At 38.0% G+C, this 27,010-nt stretch overlaps 1 protein-coding gene across 1 annotated transcript in view; it reads left to right on the top strand.

The window, feature by feature from the left end:
• Nucleotides 1-27,010, top strand: part of MBD2 (methyl-CpG binding domain protein 2) — a 77,223-nt gene that overhangs the window by 7,889 nt on the left and 42,324 nt on the right. The window contains exon 2 of the mRNA XM_019937070.3: nucleotides 7,549-7,708. Within this exon, the coding sequence (XP_019792629.1) occupies nucleotides 7,549-7,708 (160 nt within the window). The remainder of the gene's footprint in view (nucleotides 1-7,548; nucleotides 7,709-27,010) is intronic.

Below are 27,010 nucleotides of genomic sequence, written 5' to 3'. Positions count from 1 at the left end.
TGATCTTTTACTGTTGTTTGCCATTTCCACTAAGAAATAACTAGACAAATTGACAAATAAAGTTTTACTTAATTTTGTCAGAACTTCTAAAAACTAAAACTTCTCAAGGAAGTAGAAGTATGAAATAGGGTGAAATTTGAATAATATATGTGGATCTTATGATTTTGCCTTATCTTATTAGAGTATAAATTCAAACTCGTTTGTTTGGGAACTTGACTACATAGGCAGTGTGTAAATGCAAATGATAGTAAATATAATTTAAAATTAGATCTTAAAAATTGAACACTTAGCATTTGTCAGGAACAATTATTAGTGATTTACAAATGTGCGGAAGAAGAACATCATCCTCTTGTTGATTTCTGACTACTGTATCTTGGTATTCTTTTCCTCTTCTGTCTATACTGAAAGAATCCATAGATTAAAGCAAAAATGAATGTCCTTAGAATTCTTTTTAATGTGTATGCAGTGATGTATGCATCTCTTTAAAAAAGAAAGATCTTTCCTGGAGGCCCCTAGCAGAAGTGGGCAATATAATACAAAAGTGGATATATGAAATACACATTGCAACTTTTTATTGTTAGATGCTACAAAAGTCATAAATTTGCCATGTCATATTGCCATAGCAGTTTCTAAATGCTTTCTCTCCATTTCTGTACTTATTTGAAGACCTTGTTTGAAGTAAGTCTGTCCGTAAACTATACTTGCATAGCACTGGTTTAGAATAAAAATAGGGACTCTGAGTTAGAAGATTGGGACTTGAATCTTGCTTTACTATTTTAACTTGGACAGATTCTTAAACTTCTGTAAGCTTCCAATTTCTCAAGTGTAAATCGGGTAGGAATTCTACTTCATGGAATTTTGTGAGATTAAATGAAAATACATGTAAGGCATTCGGCGTGTAGTAGATGGTCAATAGATCAGTAAAATCTTTGTTCCTTTCTCTTCACTTAATTACCCAACATAAATAGACGCATGTGCTTTTTAATTATGTGAGGATTTGCAATATTTTGTTGTATTTTGAAATGTGTTTAGGGTAGAGCTTAGGTTATACACGTTCATCAGAGGTTTAAAAAATATTTCATTTTTTCCCTGATTATAAAAATAACCCATGCTCAGTGTGGAAAATTGGGAAAATAGAGAAGAGTACATAAAGAGAAATGACAATCCTTATATAGTTCTAAAGAGAATCACTGTTAATATTTTGACACATTGTCTTCCATTCTGTTTTCTGAATATATTTGTCTGTGCACACACATATACACACACCCCAACACATATGTGTATATGTTCTTTCATAGTTCTTTTCATACTGGAGGAATCCATAGATTAAAGCAAGGATGAATGAATTTAAAATTCTTTTTAACATGTGTGCAGTGATGTATGCATTTCTTTAAAAAGGCCTTTTCCAGAGACCCCTAGCCTCTTTTTAAGAAATATAGTTTGTTTTTTGGGTGTTCTTATCTATCTATGTGTATGTTTTTTTATTATGGAAAAGTTCAAACATATGCAAAAACAAAAGTAGTTAGAAAAGTGTAATGAATTCCTCCTGTACTTGTCTAACAGTTTTAACAATTATTGACTCCTGGCCAGTCTCGTTTCATCAATATGCAGTCCCCTTCCCACCTCTCCCGTTATATTTTGAAATAATTTGCAGACATGCTTAATTTCTGACATTTCCATAGCAGTGTTCAGTCTCCAATTCAACCAAAATAACCAGTGTTTTTGCTTTTTCAGAAGGTGAGTGCTTGTGGCAGTGGGATGAGATTAGGTAGAATTCTATGTTCATTCATTTTTTATTTTTTAGTGGGTCACCCTGAATTTTTAACCATATTCGTAACCATGATATAGAGATAATAGAATTTGCTGCCAATAATATACTCTTTGCATATAATTTTTGTTAAATAAATGCTAGTTTATGGAATAAGGATGATTGGTACAGAATTTGAATTCTACTAAAGGTCTTTCATACCATTTAAAATTGTGTGGTGATTCCTTAAACATTTAAGTCGAGGGAAGAGGTGGAATGCTGTCCTATCTTATCAGTAGCCAAATTGTAAATACACTTTTTTTCTTGTTGATACTTTAAAAATAATTCTCCACCCCAGCCCCCACCCCAGCTGCTAAGGAAATTCTTTCATGCTCCAATTTACTTGCCCAAACTCTTCATACTTAAAAAAAACTAGTTTTCAGTTTTCATGGGGAAATAGCTTGCATACTTTAATGTTTATATTTTAAGAATTTTATTATAGAACATTTCAAACATATATACAAAAGTAGAATTATATAAAGAACTACCAAGTATCCGGTTCAACAGTTGACAGCCTTATTTCATCCATACCCACATCTACTACCCTGACTCAGCCTTCATTATTTTGAAGCACATTTGACGTCCTATCATTTCATTCATTAATAACTATACTTCAGTATGCTATTTGTGAAGATAAGATTTGAACTTGTAGAAGTTTTACAGCCATACGGAACTCAGTGTTTCAAACTAAAAGAGATGCCAACAGGCGGTTCATGATTATTTACATAATTCCTATTACTTTGTTCTGTTAAGGCTTTATGGAAGAGGTATAAGATGGATTAGTGTTTCTGGGCTCTTGGGGATTGCGGGTGGAGACACGCATGCTGGACCAAGTAAAATACATGGTTTGCATAGGGCTGAAGAGGGAAATCATTCAGCCTATTGATTCAGAATAGACTTGAATAAACCAATATGGCAGTAGTCCCTGGGTAAGAGGAGTGGAAAATAGGGTTGAAAGGTTAAGAGAAGACTAGATGACAGAGAATCCTAAATGCAGGGCTAAAATGTTTGGCTCCCTTTTGCTAATGGGTTGAAGTCTGTTGAAGGCATTTAAACTGGCACTTTGGTAATAGTGGTGTTTGAGGAAGAGCAGTCTGGCTAGTTTAGGATGCAAAGAGGCTAGCAAATAGAAAATCAGCCTATTGTGGTGATTGAGACTTGAGGTGATAAAGATTTGGTTTAGGCAGTGGCAATGGAAATGGAAAGGAAGGATGGATTCAAAGGTGATTATGAAGGAACTGGATTTCGTAATTGATCAGAGATGGGAGATAGTAAGATAAGAGTAGATAAATTCTGCCTGGGACAAACTATAGAGGAGGGCTGAGGATGTTCATTTTAGGAAAGGCCTACATTTAAAGTTTGGGAGGAAAGGGGTTAAGGGGGACTGGGAGCTGACTTTTAGATGGATTTTCCTGTGTGTATGTCATGTAGTTTTGAAAAAATTGGTATATATTTCTTCGAATTAATTGGTTTGGCAGTTTTCTGATTGTACTAAGGTACAAAAAGATAATGTTAATTTCAGATTTTTAGTCTCAGCTAAAATTTGATTTCTGGAGACAATTGTTATTGAAAGGTAGAGAAATCTTTCAATACTTAACACTCTTGTAAGTAACAAGTAAAATTTAACACTTAGAGGGATAGAAAAAATAGAAAGTTGACATTTCTTTATTCCCAAACTTTTCCAGTGCTGTAGCTTCTGGAATTTTATTATTCCCCACAAAGCACTTCCTGATGTTGTTGGAGAGCCATACACCTTAGAACTTACCCTTGAGACATAGACCTAACCATCTGCCGTCCACGATGCTCCTTCCTGCTGATAGGCCGGTCCATCGTCTTCCACTCTGGTTGTCACCACCCCCACAGTTCATCCTGTTAGAAACTGGTTTGAAGTTATACTTGTGTTTGCTCAGACCTCTGGTCTCCTCATAATGGCTTGACTGGACATCATGATTATCCATTTTACCAAAGTAACATGAAAAAATACGTTTGCTCTACTACTCATTTTCAGAGTGCAGTTTCACATGCAAGCAGCGGTCTTCAGAGAGTTAATTTTCATATCATAGACTGGCAGGGCATATTACAGTTGTCTAGCTCCAGTAATGCCGTTTACAGATGAGTTCATAGAGTGACATAATGGGAATACTACTAAGTTAAGGTGACCGTTATTTAAGTCTTTCTGGTATCTCAATAAAGTTTTTTCTTAGATTTGAAAGTCAGATGCCAAATAAAATTTCTTTCCTTTTGATAATCTATAGTTAGAAACCTCTAAGGTAGAGTTAGGTTTAAAAAGTGCTTTAAATCAACTATACTTCAATTAAAAAAAAAGTTGCTTTAAACAGCTTAATCAAAATGAAGGCAAGCAAAGACATAGTTCAAGTGATGAAATGTTCTAATATGAACCAGAAAAATGTAACTCATGCTTTTGATTTTCTTTTAATAGTTACTTTTCTTCAGGGTATTTAGTGGGGAGGACAAGTTAAAGGTGAGATCACAGGTTGGCTCAGGATAGGCAGATCTAGGGGGCAGTTGGTAGGGAAATTTTTTGTGGTTGAAAGTGAAATATTAGTATTTCATTACCAGGATTAGAAGTAATCGCTTTGGGCAGAGAAAACTGAAAGTGACTAATATCCTTCACTAGTCTACTAGAGTTTAAAAAAAAATAATTTCCCTGAGTTACAACTTGATGCTTTTAGAATAAAAGCTTAGTCACATTAAGTCCTGGTGTGTCTGAGACTGTTACCTAACAGCAGCCATCTTAGAGGGCAGACAGATGATAACTTAGTCACTTTAGTGACATACAGTTGTTTTGTTTATCTAGCACTGACTTCCTCGGCCACCACTTCCAGAGTCATTTTGCCGTTGTGCAGTGGTCCCTATGGACAGAATTTCTGCTTAACCATTCCCATGGGCATTGCCTTTCTAATATGCTTGCCTTCATCTCCTGCAGAGGAAGGTCCCTGGTCTTAAAATCCCTTGGGGCAGCCAGGTTGGCTTTCCTTAAAGCACCAAGCACAAGCTATAGCAGTTACGGAGAAGAAAATGACTTGTAGCACGTTCTGAAGGCAACAGTGTGTATGACCAGTACTTGTAGCTGTGCATTACAGATGCTTGTATCTGTATATCAAGTAGTTTATCAGAATCTTATTTACCAGTAACTGGAATATCTGATTATAAGGACTATATGCCTATTTTAGCTTAATTAAAATTATTCGTAATTATATAAGGATATAATAACAGGGTACTCTTTACCAATTTTTCATTAACTTGGGTTTTTTAGTAATACTTTTTATGTAGTATAAGATTAACCATGAAAATATTTTCCAGTTCAGTTTTTAAATTCCAGACAATGTAAGTTTTATATAAGCATAGACTTTTCTGTTCCATTGTGTCTGCAAATGAAAACCATGTTCTTAACTATTCAACTGAGAGGTTTTTCTTTTTGCTCTCAGAAGTTACTTTGTTCAGTACTAGGCTGTATACGTTATGTTTTAATAAGGGTTTTAATAAGGGACATCGTAATTTTTGGTTGTTTACTAATCAAGGGAATGTTTAGAATTGTAATGAAGTAGAATTGAGGGATAGTCGAATTATTTCTAAGTGGGCTTTCAGAATCACAGACAACTTCATAGATGCAGTGATATTTTAGCTGGGCTTGGAGGATTTAATAGTTTTTGTTTTGTTTTGTTTTGTTTTTTTTGCGGTATGCGGGCCTCTCACTGTTGTGGCCACTCCCGTTGCGGAGCATAGGCTCCGGATGCGCAGGCTCAGTGGCCATGGCTCACGGGCCCAGCCGCTCCACGGCATGTGGGATCTTCCCGGACAGGGGCCCGAACCCGTGTCCCCTGCATCAGCAGGCGGACTCTCAACTACTGTACCACCAGGGAAGCCCAGATTTAATAGTTTTATGATAGACAGGATATTGCTTATGCTCAACCTTCCACCTGGAAAGACATGGCTGGAAGGCAAAGGTACATGGCATATTTTGGTGATGTTGAGTTTAGAATGTGAGGTGTGTTCAAGGCTGGTGGGAAAAAGTCAGGAAAAAAAAAAAAAACCTGAACAGATGGAAGGTTTTTGATGTTCTGTTAAGGAGGCAAAACTATTTTGTCAGCATTGGGGAGTCTCTGAACATTTAGAACTTGGTATTGGATGTGTGGGCTGAGGGATGGAGCATTGAACATTGTGTTTGGCCTCCTAGCTTGAAGAGAGTTGCTAAGTAGACAATAATGCTACAGTAGAGGGCAACACAAGAAGATCAGGTTTGGGGGTGGAAGTTTGCAGTGAGCAGAAATGATTCAAGTTTTAAACAGTATTGAGGGTTACGTGCTATTTTATTTTGTGATACTGAGCATATTTGGAAATCTGGATTAGAATGGGAGTTGAGGTTTGTTTCTACATAATTCTATATTCTTTCCTCTGCTGTGTTCTGGTTGTTGTTTGCTTCTTTCTATTCTGTTACATTCTGGTCTTAACTGGTTGTTATCTTCATCTGTAGGCTGAATTCTATACCTTGAATTGTGTTTCAGGAATAGCTATGTCATGTGATTGTGGAAAAAGAATGTTGATACGATCTTCAGTTGTGTTGAAGGCTGTGGTGGCAGAATACCATGGAATTTGTGACAGACTGGGGTGTGTTGATTTGGACTTGACCCAGAGAGAAGTTTTGCTGTTCCAGGGAAACGTAAATTGCTTGGTTTTCCAGCCTTTTCTCTTTTGTCTTCCTGTTGAATTATTTTTCTTTTATTGTAGTCCGCTGGTGCAAGGTTAAGTTCTCAATATGACATGTTGGCTTCTTTGAGAGGTATTTGAGAATTCTCACAATCCTCTTCTGGTGACATATCCCACTGCAGTTTATTCTAGCACATTTGGTTCAGAAAATTTATTAGATGAGACTTTGGGGTATTCTTCCTATAAAATTTTTCTTACATTTCAGTGCAATATGGGAAAAATTTTTTTAGGAAAGACTAGTTTAGTTTAGCCCTCTATATAATTACGGCACTTCTGTCATTTTCCAGCTTCGACAGTTTTTCTTACAGGAAATGAGTTATTCTTGATATCCTTCTCTCAGATAAAAGTTAGGCTAACAAAAGTCATGTCAGCATCATACAAACACATTTGCAAATGTTTGCCTTAGTTTTCTTTCAGTAACGTTAGGGAGCATTTAAATATTGTCAGAAATTCAACACTTTTTTTTCTGTTGTGAATGTTATGAGTTCAAATCGGTAGCGCAAAGATTATATGGGTTCCAAGTGTTGTGTAAATGTGTTGTTAACAAGAGTTGTTGACTTTAGAACAATTTGTTTTGAAGTTCTTTGTGATTACTGTTGGCATTGTGTATGTGTAATACAGACAAAAAGATTTCAAAAATCAGTTTGGAAAATTTGTAAGATTGAAGACGTTTGCAGTGTGCACATTGTGTTGTGCATGCTGTTTGGGTTGGGATTCTGTTAATGGTTGCTGGGTGAGTGACCAGTGGGATAATCAGTATTCACATCTGTTATGTGCTCCAGGGGTGTACCTCGTGGAGTATTATATTAGGTGACACATTATCTCTTTTTACAGGAGATAAAAAGTTCTAATTAAGTTCCTTTAAAACTTCTAATATTTCTTTGAAAAAAATATGTAAAATCGTGATGTGATAGTAATTGGGAGCAGAAAAGAAGGCATGAAGAAAAGGGTTATGTAGTGATCTAGGGTAAATATTGTTGTCTTTTGTACAATTAATGTTATCTTTCTTCTAGTCCAAGTGGTAAGAAGTTCAGAAGCAAACCTCAGTTGGCAAGGTACCTGGGAAATACTGTTGACCTCAGCAGTTTTGACTTCAGAACTGGAAAGATGATGCCTAGTAAATTACAGAAGAACAAACAGAGACTGCGGAATGATCCTCTCAATCAAAATAAGGTTGGTTAATTTACTTATAGCAAATGAATGCTATTCCAGAAGCTCTCCCAAAAGTATCTTACATTGTACTATGTCACTGGAATTTTGGTTGCCTGAATGTCCCAGTTTTTTTTTCACCTCCCCCTCCAAAGCATTTTGACTTATATATCTGATTAATTTTCTGGTAGTTGGCTTACAGAGAGATAGCCTAAGTAAAATTGTGCACAATTGAAAACAGCATTTCAGTATCTCTCCAGGCCAACATACATCACACTTTTGGCCCATTGGGACTATTTACAAAAGATTTCTTTGTTGATGTTAATTGTCTCCTTTATTCCCCCCCTTAAAATAGTTCCTGTTGCCCAAAAAGAGGCAAAATTTTATTGTGGCGCAAGTATCCTTACCTACCACATAGTTTATACTTACCTGTTAATTTTCAGGATTAGGATTTGAGAAAGAGCAGTTTTTATTTTGACTTTTTGATGATGTTGAGGATAGTGACCTTTAGGAATAATATTCTCATTCTAATACTGTGATTGGAGATTGTTCCATTAGCTCTTATTTTTACTGAGTTGCTTAGTTGATGGTTTATTGTACAGGAATTTAAATGAGTAGCATTTGAATTCTGATGCTAATTTAATTGTATTAAAGCACCCACTATCTGTACAGAGAAAGCTCCCCACCTCCCCGCGGCCCCGAAACAACTAATCTTAGATAACCTTTTTTTTTTTTTCCAGTTTTTTTCCCTCTAAATTTCAGCGAAACACACGTATGTGTGTTGCCACCACCGTTGTCTCACACTGACCATGAAAATGGTGGAGGGAAAAGGAAGGGCTTTTCTTTCTAGGTATTTGGTCGATGTAGCCCTGTGTGCCCCTTGGGAGTGCCGCGTTCACTTGAGGAACTGGGGCGGCGTATGGAGTGGGGCGGGCATGGTTTGATGTAGTGGCTCTGCCTCTTAACAGCTCATGCAGTCATGGGCAACTTTATTAACCTCTGATGGCCTCAGATTTCTCATTTGTAAAATTTAGGTAATAAAATCTTTACTTTAGTTGTTGTGAGGAGTAAACAGGAATTTATGTGAAATTACCTAGCAAGTTCCTTTCCTGTTCCTGTTGTAGCCTCCTAGGCAGGGAGCTACCTCAGTGAACAGTGTTGCCTGGTGGCCCGTGTAGGAAACTTTTCTGACCTGAGCTCTCTTCCTCCTCACCTTTTACTTTTCCTGGAGAATATGGGATCTCTGCTTCATATCCCTCTTTTTTTTCAGAATTCAGCTTAACAGTTGTCTTTTTTTTTTTTTTTAAACAATAGTTTGATTTCCAAAAAAATGGTGTGGAGGTGAGAATGCACTGTTTCCTCACATACTGCGTTAGTTACCTGGCATGGTTTCCAAAGGGGCATCAGCAAGTACCATGTTTAGAGGCAGAGTGGGAAGGGAAGGCTGGAATTGCCTCCGTATCGCTTAACTATGGTGTTACTGTGGGTTGATGGTTCTGAAGGTGTTAAGGAGGGTATGAGGTAGTGGTAGGAGTCGGGGGGTGCTCAGGTTGGGACCTTGAGTGTGTCGAGGCGAAGCTGGGTGATTTCAGCTTAAGAAAGTCTTTATTCTGGGCTTATTTTGCTGCTTAGATGTACGGAGGAAAATCACTATTTATTTTTCTGAAACTGCCTTTTTAAAACTCTGAACAGTGCTGGATGTCTTTTGAAGGGGCTTAAATATTTATGAAATGAATGGAATGCTTTCAAACTACTCTGTTGTTACCAGAATCACAGTTAAGCTGCGCTAAGTGTAATATGAAGATATACTTCCTGGTAGTTATGATTCACTAAAAACCTAAAACTAATTCGTCTCTTTAGTTTGTATGCACCTTTCCGCTCTAGCTGCGCTGGACTGCTCATCATCCTGCACCGTGGCATGTGCTTTCAAGATTCTGCTTGCTCATGTGCTGTTTCCTCTGCTTGGAGTGTGCTTCCCCCTTCCCCTCCATCTGCTGGACTGCTCCTCGTCCAAGGCCCAGCTCCACTGTCTCCGTCTCTGTGAAGCCCGCTCTGCACCCTCCAGGCAGAACCAGTCCTTCCTTCCATAATGCCTCCCTGGTGCTTGGCCGTTGTATTTGTGATCGCTTGTCGGCTTCAGCTAGAGTGTGAGCTCCGTGAGGGCAGGGTCCGTGTCTTTTGTTTTGTTTTGGTATATTTAGTCCAAAGCCTAGCATACGGTAGGTACTTAATAAATGTTTGCTGAATGTTTGTGTATTATTCACCTCATTCCAGAAGTTTATAGTGGTCATAAATGTTTACTGAATAAATTAATATACCATGCATATTTTGGAAATGCCTTTTATTATCATTGTTTTCTGAAGCTCTCTGTCTGAATTTTGAGGGGCCTGATTTATTTTTGTATCTGATTTTATTTTAGTTGAGTAGACAGAAGATGGAGTTTTTCCTTTTTTTTTTCTTTCAAGTACGCTCTCTTTTGGAGTAACATCAACATTAAATATCTCTATAAAGCAGAAAACATGTTTGTGGGTAATTAATAATAACTATATTAGGTATTTTTTTATAATAATACAGTATAGAGAAAATTGAGAGATTTAAAGTGATAAACAGGAATCTGAAGTAGTGTTTTGCTATGTAGTTGTGAACCTGGCTGAAGTGCTTTATTAATTGTATTATTATTTCTTAGTATTCACTGGTTTGTTTTATTTTTTGAGATTCCACATGTAGATGATAACATACAGTATTTGTCTTTCTCTGTCTGACTTATTTCATTTAGCATAATACCCTCCAGGTCCATCCATATTGTTGCAAATGGCAAAATTTCATTCTTTTTTTATGGCTGAGTAGTATTCAGGGGTGTGTGTGTGCGTGTGTGTGTATCTGTATCTTTATATATCACATCTTCTTTATCCATTCATCTGTTGATGGATGCTTAGGTTGCTTCCATATCTTGGCTATTGTAAATGCTGCTTGTGAACATTGGGGTGCATGTATCTTTTCAAATTAGTGCTTTCGTTTTCTTCGGCTGTATACCTAGGAGTGAAATTTTTTTAAAGACTCGTATCTTTAAAGAATTAGAAATGTAATGAACAAAATAAACTTTGAAACAGGCTAAATTGTTTATATTGACTGATTATAAACTGTGATTTTAATGTATCTTTTATATCAAAGGGGAATTTACTGGGTGAATATCTTCAGGTGTGTTTGGAAAAATATCTTTCGAAGATCTTTGCAAAATGGTTTTTAATTCTTTTAGGATTGGTGGGTACAATGGAGTGGACATTACCTTTCGATTGATACTTACTAAGGTTTTTGCAGTATCTATTCCCGTTTGTCTCAAACTCAGTCTTAACCTTACCCTGAAAATCTGTTCCATTATTGATCACATTGTACCTTATTGATTTTCTTGCCACTGCCTTGATTATTTCCAGCCGCTACTTCCGTCTCTTCAGCTGATAAAGCAGAATTGAAATATCGAGTATGTTACTAAAGATATTCCATTAGGTTAATGGAAAAAGACTAGAGACAGATTTGGAAGTCATCAACCTAGAGCTGATATTTGAAGTCATGAGCAGCTTTCTCAAAGCTTACTCAGAGGGAGAAGTTGTAGAGCAGCACCATCAATAGCAGTTTCTGTGATGATGGAGACGTTTTAGCCACCAGCCACATTTGGCTGCTGAGTACTTGAAATGTGGCTAGTGTGATTGAATAACTGAACTTTTAGGGTTTTCTTTTGCGGTACGCGGGCCTCTCACTGCTGTGGCCTCTCCCGTTGCGGAGCACAGGCTCCGGACGCGCAGGCTCAGCGGCCATGGCTCACGGGCCCAGCTGCTTCGCAGCATGTGGGATCCTCCCGGACCGGGGCACGAACCTGTGTCCCCTGCACCGGCAGGCGGACTCTCAACCACTGCGCCACCAGGGAAGCTCTGAACTTTTAGTTTTATTTAAAGGTTAAGTAGCCATATGTGCCTAGGGCCTACCGTATTGGACTGCACAGTTCTAGAGCTATGCCTCTCAATACAACTTTTGCTTCGAAAGCTGAATATTGTCTAGGTATTTACGCAGGCTTTGCTTTTTCAAAGAGGAGATGTTTCAGTGTTTTAGAGATATGATCCTCAACATTTTATGAAGGAAGTTAATTTCTTAAAAAGATACATTTCTTTAAGAATTAGAGAACAGTCTTAAGATTGGGTAAAGAAGAGTACGGTGTTTCTCAGCACAGGATATGTTTAAGGAACTTGAGCAGCTTGGTTTTCTTGCTAGGAATTTATTTTAATGTTTCAGATGTGTAAATATTAAACTGAATTCCTTGTGTTTCTAGCTCTTAACAATACTGAAATGTTTATGAATTAAATCTACAAAGCTAATAAAATTCCAGTTCCCTAACATTAACGTGGATATATTTTACAGCTTGCTCACAATATGAATATGGTGTGGAACAAATTGTATTTTAGCCTGACTTGTCAACTCTGCTAATACCTTGGAAAGACTCAGTTCTTTCATCACATTTCACACATTTGAAACATTTGGAAATAAAGAGCATTATGTTCTCTTGAAGGAATTAATTGTATAAGTCTGCCATTATTTTCTCATGAATTACCTTGGTTTATGGTACTGTGCTATTGTGATTATAAACACAGCATTGGATTCTGTATGGTTGTGTCCTAAGTACTTAATCAAACCATCTAGCAGGTGTTTGCTTTAATTATCTTCAACAAAATAATAACAAATTCTTGTAGAGAGCTAATGTATCTTGGGAGCAATATTGGTGCAAGTTGAGAAACTTAAGTGAGCTGGTGGTAATGGTGGAAGTCAGATTGGGTATTGGATAGGTGAATATCCAGTAGGTGTGATTTGGGAAAAGGGGAGACTTGAAGTAGGGAGAGCAGTTTGAGTTGTTTTAGTCCAGAAAAATAATGATGGCTTGAATTAATGCTGTATTAGGAGGTATGAAAAGGTGTGAGACTCAGTCAACAGAAATTAGTAGATATGAGTACCTGATGATTGTAGAGAGAGGGAATTGTTGATGCTAGCTACAATTCTGGCTTGAGTCACTTGGGACAGGGGTCAGTAGGAAGTAGGACAAGAAGAGCAGGTTTGGGGAGGGGGTTGGTGAGGAAGATTGAGTTAAAATACTTTTGTTTCTTGGACGTCTGAAAAGAAATTGTGGACCGCCAGGGTTTCCCAGGTCACACTTCGAGAACTCCTGTCATAGTGGTTTGCTAAAACATATTGAGATCGCCCAACATAGGGGCAAACAGAAAAGTATCTTGTCACACTGTAGGCAGTGAATAAATTAGTTGTGTGGGGAGTAAGAAGGAACTTCCAGAAAGGTAGTAGGAGAATGAAGAGAACGTGGTGTTATAAAAGCCTAGGAAAGATTTTTGGTTAGATGCCGTGGAGAGATCAAGGAGGATAAAGACTTTGCAGTATTCATTGGATTTTCAAATTAGAAGTCACCTTGTGACTTTGATATAACCAGCTTTTGAGGGGTAGAAGGACCAGAAGTCATATTTAGAATGCCAGAAAGTTTCTGGGAAATGAGGTATTAGAAGCAAAAATGTAGCCTGCTGTTTTAAAAGTTTAAAAAAATTTTATTTGATATTATTTGATTAGGATTTGCACACATGGTAGAAAGGATATTCAGTGAGAAACATCTCTCTCCTCTTTCAGCCTCTCAAGCTCAGCCTCTTCCCTAGAGGAAACGGTTGTTAACCAGTTGGGTTGTTTTTGGTGTGTCCTTTCAGAGCTTCTGTGCATTTACAAGCATGTACGCGTGCGTGCATTTCTGCATCTCCCCATAAAATGGTTAGACTACTCTTGTGAAGCTTGAATGAGAGGTAGAGGAAAGAGGACAATATTCAGAAGAGAATGCACCATCAAGGAACATTATTATTATTCTTATTTTTCCTGTAAACGTTGAAAGAGGCCAACTTGGCAGGAACCAGTAGAGTTAGGGAGGTGTCTAACCTGAGAGTCCACGTTTCAGGATGCTCTTCAGGAACCTTTGTAATGTGTGTAATACTTTCTGTTATGAATTTTTAAAAATTAATTTATTTTTGACTGCGTTGGGTCTTTGTTGCTGCATGCATGTGGGCTTTCTCTAGTTGCAGTGAGTGGGGACTACTCTTTGTTGCGGTGCACAGGCTTCTCACTGCGGTGGCTTCTCTTGTTGCAGAGCGTGAGCTCTAGGCGTGCGGGCTTCAGTAGTTGTGGCTCACGGGCTCTAGAGCGCAGGCTCAGTAGTTGTGGTGCACGGGCTTAGTTGCTTCGTGGCATGTGGGACCTTCCCGGACCAGGGCTCGAACTCATGTCCCCTGCATTGGCAGGCAGATTCTTAACCACTCCGCCACCAGGGAAGCCCGTTATGAATTTTTTAAGGAAAAAGTCTATCTTCATCAACTTCTTAAAGGAGACTGTAGCCGAAAAAGTTAATTACTGTTTTACAGACAGGAAGAGGGAGCAAGGCTTTGGCAGAAGATGTTAAAAGACCAGCTCATTTGCTGTAGCTCAAATTAGGCATTTGTTTAACTGATTAGGAATTTTTCAGTTATTGAAGTAGCACCTTAGAGGGGTGATTTATTTCTGTCATAGGGACCCCATTGTCAACCAGCACTAAAGGGCCCTGTGGTAGGATCAGTCTGATTACCAACTCCTGGTATTGTGGTAAGAAGTACCCCTTGGCTTCTACCTTCCTAGAATCTTTCCATCCAAACTGAAAACAGAGACCTCATTCCTTATATCAACATTCCTGGCCTATCAGGAAAGTAAAATCTTTCCCAAAGATGCTGGTGCTTTTTTCATCACTGTGTTAAGCCCTTGCTGAACAGAGTGTCTTTTGGTCTCTCTCTGTTGGATATAGTTGGGGGTGGAAGGAGGAGAGAGTAGATTACAGCTGATGAATCCAGCATTTCTAGGCCTTGAAGTCCTTACAGGGGATTACTGGCATCTCACTTAAGTGTGGGCCACTCTTGAGAACAGGTTTCTGTTAATTGGAAATGAAATTGACAGAAGCGGAAGTGAGGAGCAAGTAGCTGTTAACAGTAGCACAATGAGGAACGACGATGGCCTAGACACATGTGCTGATAGAAGTGAATAGACCCTAGTTCTGTTGTGAATATAGACTTGACAGAATTTACTAATGAATTGGTTGTGAAGGATGACAGAGAAGACTCAAAGTGTGAGCCCTTAGATTTTAGATAGATTGAGTGACTGGGTGGATTGGATTGCCATCTACTGAGATTGCCTTAGGAAAGAATTTATATGGGTGAATACAATAATTTCAACCTCGAATATGCAGAGTTTGAGATGCTTATTAAACATCCAAATGGACATGTCATGTCATGTGTGTATACTAATTGAGAGGTCTGAGCTGGAAAGTCATTAGCACGTAAGTAGTGTTCCAAGTAATGGGACTGGAGTTTATAGATAGGTAGATAGATAGATAGAAGGATCCAGAACAAAGCTCTGAGAAAGTCTGGTAATTAAAATTGGGTTAGAGTAGAAGGAATCAGCAAAGTGGATTGTGAAAGAATGGCTAGTAAGGTAGGAGAGACATAGAAGAGGAGGAGGTTTCAAAAAAGAGAGTGGTCTGTTACATTGATTGTTGCTGAAAGTTTGAATGGAGGAAGACAGAAATTTCCATTGAGTTTGGCAGCATGAAGGTTATTAATAACCTTGATAGCAGTAGTTTCAGTGGGAAGAGAAGCTAGATTGGATTGGGCTGAAGGTGAATGAGAGTTAAAATTGTCAGCATGGACAATTCTTTCAATAAATTTTCTTGGCTAGGAAGGAGAATCACTAGATAGTAGATGAAAGGGATGCTGATTTGGGTAATCTCCCATTTTAATGATTGTCAAAAGGATAAGAATGGGGTCTATAGCACAAGTGGAAAAACCACAGAGGGCAAGAAAGTTAAGCATATTTGCAGTGTAATAACGATGATGGACCATGGAATCTATACTGGGTAGGGAGGAATGTGAAAGAGGTTATGGAAGAGGAAGAAATATGATCAGTCAGTGGATAGGAAATATTGATGGGTTCAAGGAATGCAGAGAGTAAGTCCTCTGTGAGTTACAAGGATAGGAAGTAGAAATTGGAGAGTTGGACGCTTGATTGAGATATTGGAGATGGTGTAGTTACTAGTGTTGGGAAGCCTGTGCCTGTAGTGTTAGGTGGGCGAGGTTGGGTGGACAAATAGGTCAGAGGACTCAGGATGTTGGGTGGAATATCCACATGGATAGTGAGGCCTTTAAGAATGACAAGAGTTGGGGTGGAGAGGAAAACGTGAAACAGAAACTAAAGTCTTTAGTGAATAAGGAGAAAGCAGGGACAAAGGGTAGACAGTAGTATAGTCAGATCCTATGAGCTTCAGAGGAGCTCCTGTTTTTGGAGGAGGAAAAATAGATGATTTGAGAAAGATGGGGAGAAAGGAGGCAATTACCACTTCCTGACCCTCAGATATGTAGTTGTAAGAGAGAGAGAAAAAACTCTTTCTCTTTAAATTTGAAAGAACTTTAGGGGAGATAGGATCTTTGAGGGACAGCCAAGTTTCAGTAAGCCCAGCATCTTGAAAGAATGTTTAAAGAAAATATTGAGGGTATAGGAGAGCCTGCTGATCAGTCACTCGAGTGTACAGTGCAAGGACTGGGGGGGTAGGATGGGTAAGGTGGGGGGTTGGTTTTCAAACGTCAGATGGTTAAATCAATGTAATTGTTCATGACTGGAATTTTTAAGGTATGAAATGCAATAGGATAGAAAATAGTGTCCATCCCACTTAGTAAGGATAAGTATTTTAGGTGACTTTTGTGATACACACCCTTGTGTATACTAAGTCATGATGTAAAGTATATATTTCTACTCTTAGTTAAAGTCAAAAAAGTTTGAGAGCCATTGAACTATGACGTGGCTGTACAGAATATTTTGGAGATGAGTACTGGGTGATGACCTATGATCTGGGGGACTTGGCTGTTTGGTTATTATGAAGATAGGATGTGGGGTGTGATGGGATTAATTTTGATAATTGCTAGAGCAGAGTATACAAACATTTGAAATATTATTGTCCTGACTTTTTAGAAAGGAGGTACATGTACCTCTGCCAGATAACTATTGTAAGTGAACTCAGAAGAACTTTCTTAGGCAGGTAGGACCTGTCTGGAACTCTGAGCCCCAAAAGAACAGGCTTTATTCCTGCCTTAGTTCCCAGCCTCCTACATGAGTGATCTGCTACAGGACTACTCAGCACAGTATGGGCTCCTTAAACACCTTTGCTTACCTCCCTAAGAGAGAATAGTTTTACCATTTGGGACAGGCTGAATTCTCACTAAACTTTTTAGGATTCAAGTTGATTAACTCTGTTTATCTCCAAGTTAATATTCTTCTTTTTTTTTTTGGCTGTGTTGGGTCTTCATTGCTGCGCGAGAGCTTTGTCTAGTTGCGGAGAGTGGGCTTCTCATTGTGGTGGCTTCTCTGGCTGTGGAGCACAGGCTCTAAGCGTGCGGGCCTCAGTAGTTGCAGCATGCAGGCTCAGTGGTTGTGGCTCGTGGGCTCTAGAGCGCAGGCCCAGTAGTTGTGGCACACAGGCTTAGTTACTCCGCAGCATGTGGGATGTTCCCGGACCAGGGATCGAACCCGTGTCCCTTGCATTGGCAGGCGGATTCTTAACCACTGTGCCACCAGGGAAGTCCTATTATTCTTACCAATTAAACTTACACCAACTTTGAGTTGGTGTAACAACCAAGAGATAACCTGTCTCATCTCTATAGCTTACCTGTTGACATCCTGTTAACCCTGCACTTTGGCCCAAGGTTTTAATCTCCATACCAGTCTCCTTTATCTAGACCACTGCTAAATTTTAGGTTATTTTACTATACAGATGAGAAGTTGTTATGGCCAGTAAGTTATAGTGAGATGATCGAAGTTTTCAGATCCATAATGAAGAACATTTTTCCTAAACCGTGGCTCTCTAGGAGCAATATGGCATGCTTTCTGCCAATGTATAGTTTGTTTTGATGTCTTAATCTCATGTTGGCAGTCTGCTGAGTTATACGTTTTTTGTACTCTTTATTTCCCATTATTTCATGGTATAACATCACTATAATTGACAGTGACTTTGCCAAAAACACCATCTGAGGATTTATTATCCCATGGGATGTTTGTGTAGGACTGGCTGTGTATCTATAAGCATAACTTCATGTTAAATACTAATAAATGGAACAAGTCTGGGGATTATTTTACATTGGTAATCTTGAGGTATATAATACAGATGACTATGCTTAATAATTTTGACATGGATATCATAGACCATGTTGAGTTAATAATTTCCACTTAACGTAGTAGCGTGGGTACGTTTCAGGCTGACAATGAGTATTCAGGAGTAAGGGCTGCATAACACAAGACCTTACATGTAACAGACATTTTATGCATCATTTATTCCACAAAAAATATTTAGCACATTCTGTGTGCTCAGACATTATTCCAGATTCTGGAAATATAGTAGAGGAAGCTTATGTGTTTGTGGAGCTTATTATTCTAGTGGTATGACAAACTAATACACAATTTAAGTATTAAATGCTACACAGTAAATTAAGTAAGAATGGTTGAGATTGACTAGGTGGCTATTTTAGGCTGAGTGATCAGGAAAGCTTTTTGGAGGGTGTGATTTTTGGCCAAGATCTGAATGAGAAGGAGTCAGCTCTATAAAAACCAGAGGGAAGGGCTTCCCTGGTGGCGCAGTGGTTTAGAGTCCGCCTGCTGATGCAGGAGACGCGGGTTCGTGCCCCGGTCCGGGAAGATCCCACATGCCACGGAGCGGCTGGGCCCGTGAGCCATGGCCGCTGAGTCTGCGCGTCCGGAGCCTGTGCTCCGCAACAGGAGAGGCCACAACAGTGAGAGGCCCATGTACCGCAAAAACAAAACAAAACAAAACAAAAAATAAACCCCTGAGGGAAAAGTGTTCTAAACAGAGGGAATAGCCAGTGCAAAATCCTCAAGGCCGGATACATTTAGCATATGAGGGGAGAAAGTAGGCCATGGTGGCTGGAGGTTAGTGAGTGGGAAAGGGGTACTTGGTGAGGTCAAGGAAGAAGACAAACCTAATGACAGGACTTGGGAGGCCACCGTAAGGAGTGGTATGGAATGCTTATTTGTGGACTTTATGTAGGGAGCGATACACTCTCTGGCTGCTGTGTGGAGAATATACTGTAGAGGTGTAGAAGTGGGAGCTGCAGGCCAGTTATAGCAGGAGGCTATTTACCCAGGCTGGGATGATGATGCCTTGGACAGTGGTCGTTTAATGAATAAAGAAAGAGTAAGATGTAGCAAGAGACACTAGAACTACGGTTAACCTTTGAACAACACATTTGAACTGCATGCATCCACTTATATGCAGATTTTTTTCCATAGTAAATACTGCAGTACTGCACGATCAGCAGTTGGTTGAATCCATGGATGCAGGACCATGGATCCAGAGGACTGACTATAAGTTATATGCCAATTTTCATTTGTGCGGAGGGTTGACGCCTAAACTCCCGCGTCGTTCAAAGGTCAACTGTATTTAGTATTCCAGAGAACTTCTAATTTTCTCATATGCAGAAATATCCTTAATAAATAAATAAAGGATATTTATCTTTAGCTGATGAATGAAGATAATGAACAAGTTATTAACAACTAACAGCACTGGTCCATGTTTTGGCTGATTTGAGGTAGGTATTTAGGTATGGATTGTATAAAGATTGCTAGGAAGCAGAAAGTGAACAGAAGAACTTTAGCCATGTTAGCAATAGACTTGCTGATGAGAGTATACTGTTCACTATGAGAGCAGGTTTAGCATGTTATAAGTTAGTACCTCAAAGGTATCAAAGTACAATAGACCTTTTGGGAGGGTCTGGCTTGGCCTTTGTGCTAATAGTGAAGGTAGACTTGGGGACATAGGTGCCCATGGTATGGTTTTGTCAAGATTTATTTTGGATGCTTGGTTTTCTGTCAACAATTGAGTGAATTTCACCAGGTTTTATAGGTCTTGAAGAGTTAGCTGACTTTGTAGACTCTAGGTCAGCGAGAGAATGAAGCCCTACAGAAAACGATTTGGGTGACTGTTTCCATAATTCTAGGGATGTGTACTCAGCTAGTGCCAACACAGATGTAAAGGAGATAATGAATTCCATACAATTGATGCCTTAGTTTGAGTAGAGCTGTTCTGGTTGAAACTCATTAATCTTTTGCCATCTGTCCTTTAATGACCCCATATTAACTAAAGCTCCAAGAAGTTATTTTTTCAAACAAAACTCTTCAAAACTTGATTTCAATGATGAATTTCAAACCTCCACTTCTTCAGTTAACTACAAGTATATGTCCTTTTTTAATGAGCTCAAAGTATAGTACACCCATTTCATTATTTTTTTAATATTCCGTTGATCTCCTTAAAAAGGTAATATCTTATTCCTCATTTAGGATATTACATGAAGTGGATTTTCAGTACAAAATCATAGATCCCAGGTATATTTTTCTTTACTTTTTGCAGAAACCTATGAAGCTTGCACAACCTTCTGCATCTACTAAAACCCACTGAGTTGTATACTTTAAAATGGTGAATTTTATGGTGTGTGAATTATATAAAAAACTGAAGGATTGTAAAGCACTTTGTATTGTTGGCTTTTGATTTTTGTGGAAACGCATTAGCTGTTGGCTACTGTGCATATTCTGGAGAAAGTCCGAAATTACATTTTGAGGATAATCTTGTTTCGACCTGAAGATACCACTCAGGCTCCTCTTTGTGTGAAGCAGCAGATGGCTTCCCTTATGGGAAAGCTTAATAGGTCAAGTTTCTAAATTTTAGTAGCATGTTCAATAACATGTTAGTGCTGATAATAAAAATAGCTCCTATTTCTTCAGAGTTCATGTGCCAACATGACGATAAACTCTACACCTATTTTGTTAATTGTCATCTTATCCCTACCCTGAGAATGTAAGCTCTGAGGGATTTTGGTGTTTTGTGAGTGATACTATACCCAGCGTACGGTCAGTACCTGGCAGATGGCAGGCACTCAGTGTTTGTTCAGTGACTGAATGAAAGCTGCATGAGCTTTCATTATCATACATGAATTATCTTGTTTGATCTTTATAAGAATCTTATGAATAGTTATTGTATTTACCCTCATTTACAGATGAGGAAAGTGACCTTAGAAAAATAAAGTCTTTGCTTCTCAAATTGGGGCATGAATATCTCTTGGGGATATGCAGAGCCACAGAATTAAAATGATACTTAAATGATCAGTTTTCTTTTTTTTCCTTTTGTTTGTTGTTGCTTTTTTAAATTGAAGTATAGTTGCTGTACAATATTATATAAGTTACAGGTGTATAATATATAATTCACAGTTTTTGAAGGTTACCCTATTTATAGCCATTATAAAATATTGGCTGTATTCGCCATGTTGTACAGTATATCCTTGTAGCTTATTTTATACCTAAGAGTTTGTACCTCTTAGTCCCCTACCCCTATATTGCCCCTCCCCCCTTCCCTCTCCCCACTGGTAACCACTAGTTTGTTCTCTGTATCCGTGAGTCTGCTTCTTTCTTGTTATATTCACTAGTTTGTTGTATTTTTTAGATTCCACATACAAGTGATATCATACAGTATTTGTCTTTCTCTGTCTGACTTATTTCACATAGCATAATGCCCTCCAAGTCCATCCATGTTGCTGCACATGGCAAAATTTCATTCTTTTATGGCTGAGTAGTATTCCATTGGAGGTGTCCAGTTTTGTTGAAGCATTTTGGGTAGGAGAGCAACATTTTTACATTAAAACAAACGTGGCTAATTTCTAAAATAAAATGCAAAATTTGCATGCATTTTAAAGATAAAATGAATCCCCTAGGCGCTTGTTATAGAATATGCACAGTTCTGAACTATCATACTGTTTCAAAGCTAGGCTGAGGAAAGTGGTATTTACAATATATAGTTTAAGTTCCTGCTGTTCAAACTATGCTATGTGGAGGCTTAACATGGTATACACAGCATGGGTGGTTTTAAAGGAATTATTTCTGTGTCCTTAGGTTCTGAGAATGTACCTGAGATAGAGGTACAGGTTCTTTTTTCCCCAGTTCCTCTTCCATAGTCAACTCTCTCCCATTTTATAGAAGAGTATATAATACTCTTCTCGCTTGTGTGCAGTTTTACCATGGTATAAAATGTTTGACCTCCAGTAAAGGGACAATTTGAAATATTGGTGTTGATACTGAGAAAATGAATGACTTGGTAATTGTCAAATCTTTCTACTAGTACAGTTCTTTGCCCACAATAAAATTTACAGAGGACTTAATGTAGATGTGAATTATTGAAATTTTTGATCGTTTGCTATGTGATATTTTCACATATAACTCAAAAGAAGTCCAAAAAATTGACAGACAGACTAAAACTATTCATTTATGTGAACAAGGTTTCTTAGTGTTATATCTATCAAAAAATGAAGAATAGGAATAGAATCGGTATTAAATCTTAAATGTTCTAGCAATTGGGACTACTCATCTAAGGCTATGGAGTTAATTTTTAAATAAATTATTTTCATGTATAGTTTTTATCTCTTACATTTAATAATTATTAAAATGTATAATTTACTGTTTTTGGTCAGTTATATACTAATAATTGTAATAAACCAGAAAAAATTTTTTTTTATCACTAAGAACTTTAAGGTCACAGAAAGTAAAAAAAAAAACTTTATGATGTATAAATGATTAATTAAAGGTTTTCAAGTTTAAAATAAATAATTCTGGGAATGGAATTGTTCAAAGGGAAAAAGGAGTATAATAAATGTATTACTACTGAAGATTTTGTTTATGTATACATGGCTGATGGCGGGTATAATTAGATTCTGTTAGCTGCATTTTAACATGATGTAACAGTTTATTATTAAAGTGTCAGTATTTAAAATACCTTAGCTCATCCTCCCCAACTCTTTTTTTAAATTTAATTTTATTTACTTTTTTATACAGCAGGTTCTTATTAGTCATCTACTTTATACATATTAGTGTATACATGTCAATCCCAATCTCCCAATTCATCCCCCACCCCCGCTCCCCAACTCTTTACATTAAAATGTGAAATACTTCAAAATGTAGGTGGGGTATATATATTTGCAAAAAATTTTTAAGGGTAGGAATGAAACAGTATTTGAAAACGACCGGTTTATGAAACATGCTCTGCATCACCTCTTTAGTTATCCTCTTTTCTAGCCTTAATCACATTAGATCACCGAAAGTTTACACAGTAATCCGAACACTCTGGTTTAGTTCTTTTCAGAATCATCTTCACTGAGTTGTCCTTTAAATATGTTCTTGGCTTTTATGGAAGGTCATTGGAAAAAGAAAAAGCATTTGAAATCTGCTAAATATTTGTTGTGATGTTGTGTCTTTAATTTTTTTTCTAGGTTTAATACCAGGACAGCTTTTGTTTTCCTCATTAATTGGTATGCTTCCTCCCTTCTGAGTGTGATATCTATGTAATTTAATATTTCTTTTTTTCATCCACACCCCTAGAAAGTTCAGATCCACATTTGATGCTCAGCTCTAGTATCAATCACTGTTAACCTTTTCAAAAGGAAATTTGTTTTCTCCTTGATTTTTAAAAATTAATTTTAAAATTAATTTTTATTGCGTATTTGTCCTTTGTGAGTTTTAAGAGCCATCTCAGATATTTATTGGAAAGAGATTAAGTAAAAATTTAAAAAATTTTTTAAAAGATTTATTTTTGTATTCATCCCAGAGGGATAGAATGAACCCTCAACAATTATTTGAGTTATTTGAATACTTCCAGCTTAATATACACATTATTATAAAATACATTAAATTTTGATTTGAGCGCTACCCTGTATACTGAGAAGATTTATCAAAGGTTGGAAACTTTATTAGAATGTGTGTGTTTGTCAAATTAGGTTTGTTTTTTTTTTTGCGGCACGCGGGCCTCTCACTGTTGTGGCCTCTCCCGTTGCGGAGCACAGGCTCCGGACGCGCAGGCTCAGCGGCCATGGCTCACGGCCCTAGCCGCCCCGCGGCCTGTGGGATCTTCCCGGACCGGGACGCGAACCTGTGTCCCCTGCATCGGCAGGCGGACTCTCAACCACTGCGCCACCAGGGAAGCCCTGTCGGTTTAGTTTTATGATATAAGGAACTTCTATTTTACTTTTTCTTGTATTGAAAGGGAAGATTTCAAATACATGAATAGCTTTGACTTGTCCCATAAAAAAAGTGTTGGCTTTATAACTGCTAAGTTCATGGCAGATTGGTAGTTATTTAGAAAAACTCAGACAACAACTGGGCGTGAATTAACAGTGGCTCTTTGACAGTCCTCAGGGGAGAATGGTAATAAAATTTACTGTTTTTTTGACAGTTTCTGGGAAAACCAGTTCGTCCAGCTTCTCAGATTATTCTACACGATACTGCTGTAGAATACAAAATTAATTCGTAAAAAATTCTTTCTGTCTTCAGAGCTTTCAGGCCAGTTTAAAAGACAAAAAATAATAGAAACCAAAATAAGATAAAAGAAGAGCAAGGCAGCACACTCTTGAATAATCTCATTCCATGCCACTGGGAAATGAATTGTCTCATTGTCAGACAATGGAAGTTAATGGTGTATTTTGAATACTTTTAGCCAGTAAATAAATTTTTATTAATTGTACCACAAACATAAGTTAATGAAAAAAATATCAATCTAACCATTGTAGCACAGGTCGTTTTACATGTTCCATGCTTCCTTCCAGTCTGTGTGGATTCAGGATTTTATAGTTTTGAATAGTTTAGGCTAGTCTGTGCTTCCTCCAGTCATTCTTTGTAACAATGAGAATCTTACAGGCTCGACTGTGTTTGCTCATACAAACAGTTGTTATATACTTCTTTGTCTACTGATGCCATCTTCATTATAATACCAGCAGAGTTTATTGTTCTTTATTAAAGAACAAAAACATTAAAAACCAAACAAGATATTGTTTAGTGGAAGATACTAATTATAACTAATCAGTGACAGGATAAGTTCTTCATAAGCATTTATGTGTTAAACTTCCTTAGGATTGAATATTGACTATGTTATAGGTTGGATGGCTTCACTTAGGACCTCAGGATGCTCTAGGTGTCATAAATCAGAGGGATCCAAACCGGTGCATCACAGAATTACCAGGAGAGCTTTAAAAAATACACATTTCTGGGCCTCACACTTTTCAGAGATGGCATCCTAAGTGGTTATTTTGCAGCCTGTTGGTCAAATTTCCACACCTCTAAGTTTTTTGGAAAACCATAAAGATAAGAAAGTGAAATGCCTGAGAAATAATATTAAGAGTTATTAAAGATGAATATGTCTCGTAAAGGTAAGCACATACATGGGGAGAAAATTGAGTGCAAGAAATGACAAGCATGCCCAGTAGGTACAGAAGATCAGTGTGTGTGTGTGTGTGTGTGTGTGTGTGTGTGTTTGGGGCTGGGGGTAGAGGTATATTTAATAGTGAGTCCAAATAATACTGTAATTGTAATAATGATCAGATTAATCTATTGTGATCCTTACCTTTCTAGTCATCCTGATATTCTTTAAGCAGAGATCACAAACTCAGTACCTGTAGGGCTCAGACAGCTTTGCAAATGTGAATTGAAGACTTTTGCAAAAGAACAAAACTTGACACCTCTAGTGGCAGCCATTACTAATCAATAATGGCCTGCTTTGGCCACATCAGTCCAGTATTTCTAGATCTTTGAGTTTTTAAGAGAAGCTAGAATTCTGCATTTTCTTCTCTCTTTTTTTTTCTTTCTTTTTTTTTTTTACATCTTTATTGGAGTATAATTGCTTTACAATGGTGTGTTAGTTTCTGCTTTATAACAAAGTGAATCAGTTATACATATACATATGTTCCCATATCTCTTCCCTCTTGCGTCTCCCTCCCTCCCACCCTCCCTATCCCACCCCTCTGGGTGGTCACAAGGCACCAAGCTGATTTCCTTGTGCTATGCGGCTGCTTCCCACTAGCTATCTGTTTTACGTTTGGTAGTGTATATATGTCCATGCCACTCTCTCACTTTGTCACAGCTTACCCTTCCCCGTCTGCATAACCTCAAGTCCATTCTCCAGTAGGTCTCTGTCTTTATTCCTGTCTTACCCCTAGGTTCTTCATCACATTTTTTTCTTAAATTCCATATATATGTGTTAGCATACGGTATTTGTCTTTCTCTTTCTGACTTACTTCACTCTGTATGACAGACTCTATGTCCAACCACCTCATTACAAATAGCTCAATTTCATTTCTTTTTATGGCTGAGTAATATTCCATTGTATATGTGTGCCACATCTTCTTTATCCATTCATCTGATGATGGACACTTGGGTTGTTTCCATCTCCTGGCTATTGTAAATAGAGCTGCAGTGAACATTTTGGTACATGACTCTTTTTGAATTATGGTTTTCTCTGGGTATATGCCCAGTAGTGGGATTGCTGGGTCATACGGTAGTTCTATTTGTAGTTTTTTAAGGAACCTCCATATTGTTCTCCATAGTGGCTGTACCAATTCACATTCCCACCAGCAGTGCAAGAGTGTTCCCTTTTCTCCACACCGTCTCCAGCATTTATTGTTTCTAGATTTTTTTTTTAACATCTTTATTGGGGTATAATTGCTTTACAATGATGTGTTAGTTTCTGCTTTATAACAAAGTGAATCAGTTATACATATACATATGTTCCCATATCTCTTCCCTCTTGCGTCTCCCTCCCTCCCACCCTCCCTATCCCACCCCTCCAGGCTGTCACAAAGCACCAAGCCAATATCCCTGTGCCATGCGGCTGCTTCCAACTAGCTATCTACCTTACTACGTTTGTTAGTGTGTATATGTCCATGACTGTCTCTCGCCCTGTCACAGCTCACCCTTCCCCCTCCCCATAACCTCAAGTCCGTTCTCTAGGAGGTCTGCGTCTTTATTCCTGCCTTACCCCTAGGTTCTTCATGACATTTTTTTTTCTTAAATTCCATATATATGTGTTAGCATACGGTATTTGTCTTTTTCTTTCTGACTTCACTCTGTATGATAGACTCTAGGTCTATCCACCTCATTACAAATAGCTCAATTTCGTTTCTTTTTATGGCTGAGTAATATTCCATTGTATATATGTGCCACATCTTCTTTATCCATTCATCTGATCATGGACACTTGGGTTGTTTCCATCTCCTGGCTATTGTAAATAGAGCTGCAGTGAACATTTTGGTACATGACTCTTTTTGAATTATGGTTTTCTCTGGGTATATGCCCCGTAGTGGGATTGCTGGGTCATACGGTAGTTCTATTTGTAGTTTTTTAAGGAAC

The sequence above is a fragment of the Tursiops truncatus genome, chromosome 13 (assembly GCF_011762595.2).
Source record: "Tursiops truncatus isolate mTurTru1 chromosome 13, mTurTru1.mat.Y, whole genome shotgun sequence".
Taxonomy (NCBI): domain Eukaryota; kingdom Metazoa; phylum Chordata; class Mammalia; order Artiodactyla; family Delphinidae; genus Tursiops; species Tursiops truncatus.
The sequence above is the reverse complement of the archived record's forward strand: the minus strand, read 5'-3'. Positions and strand labels throughout refer to the sequence as shown.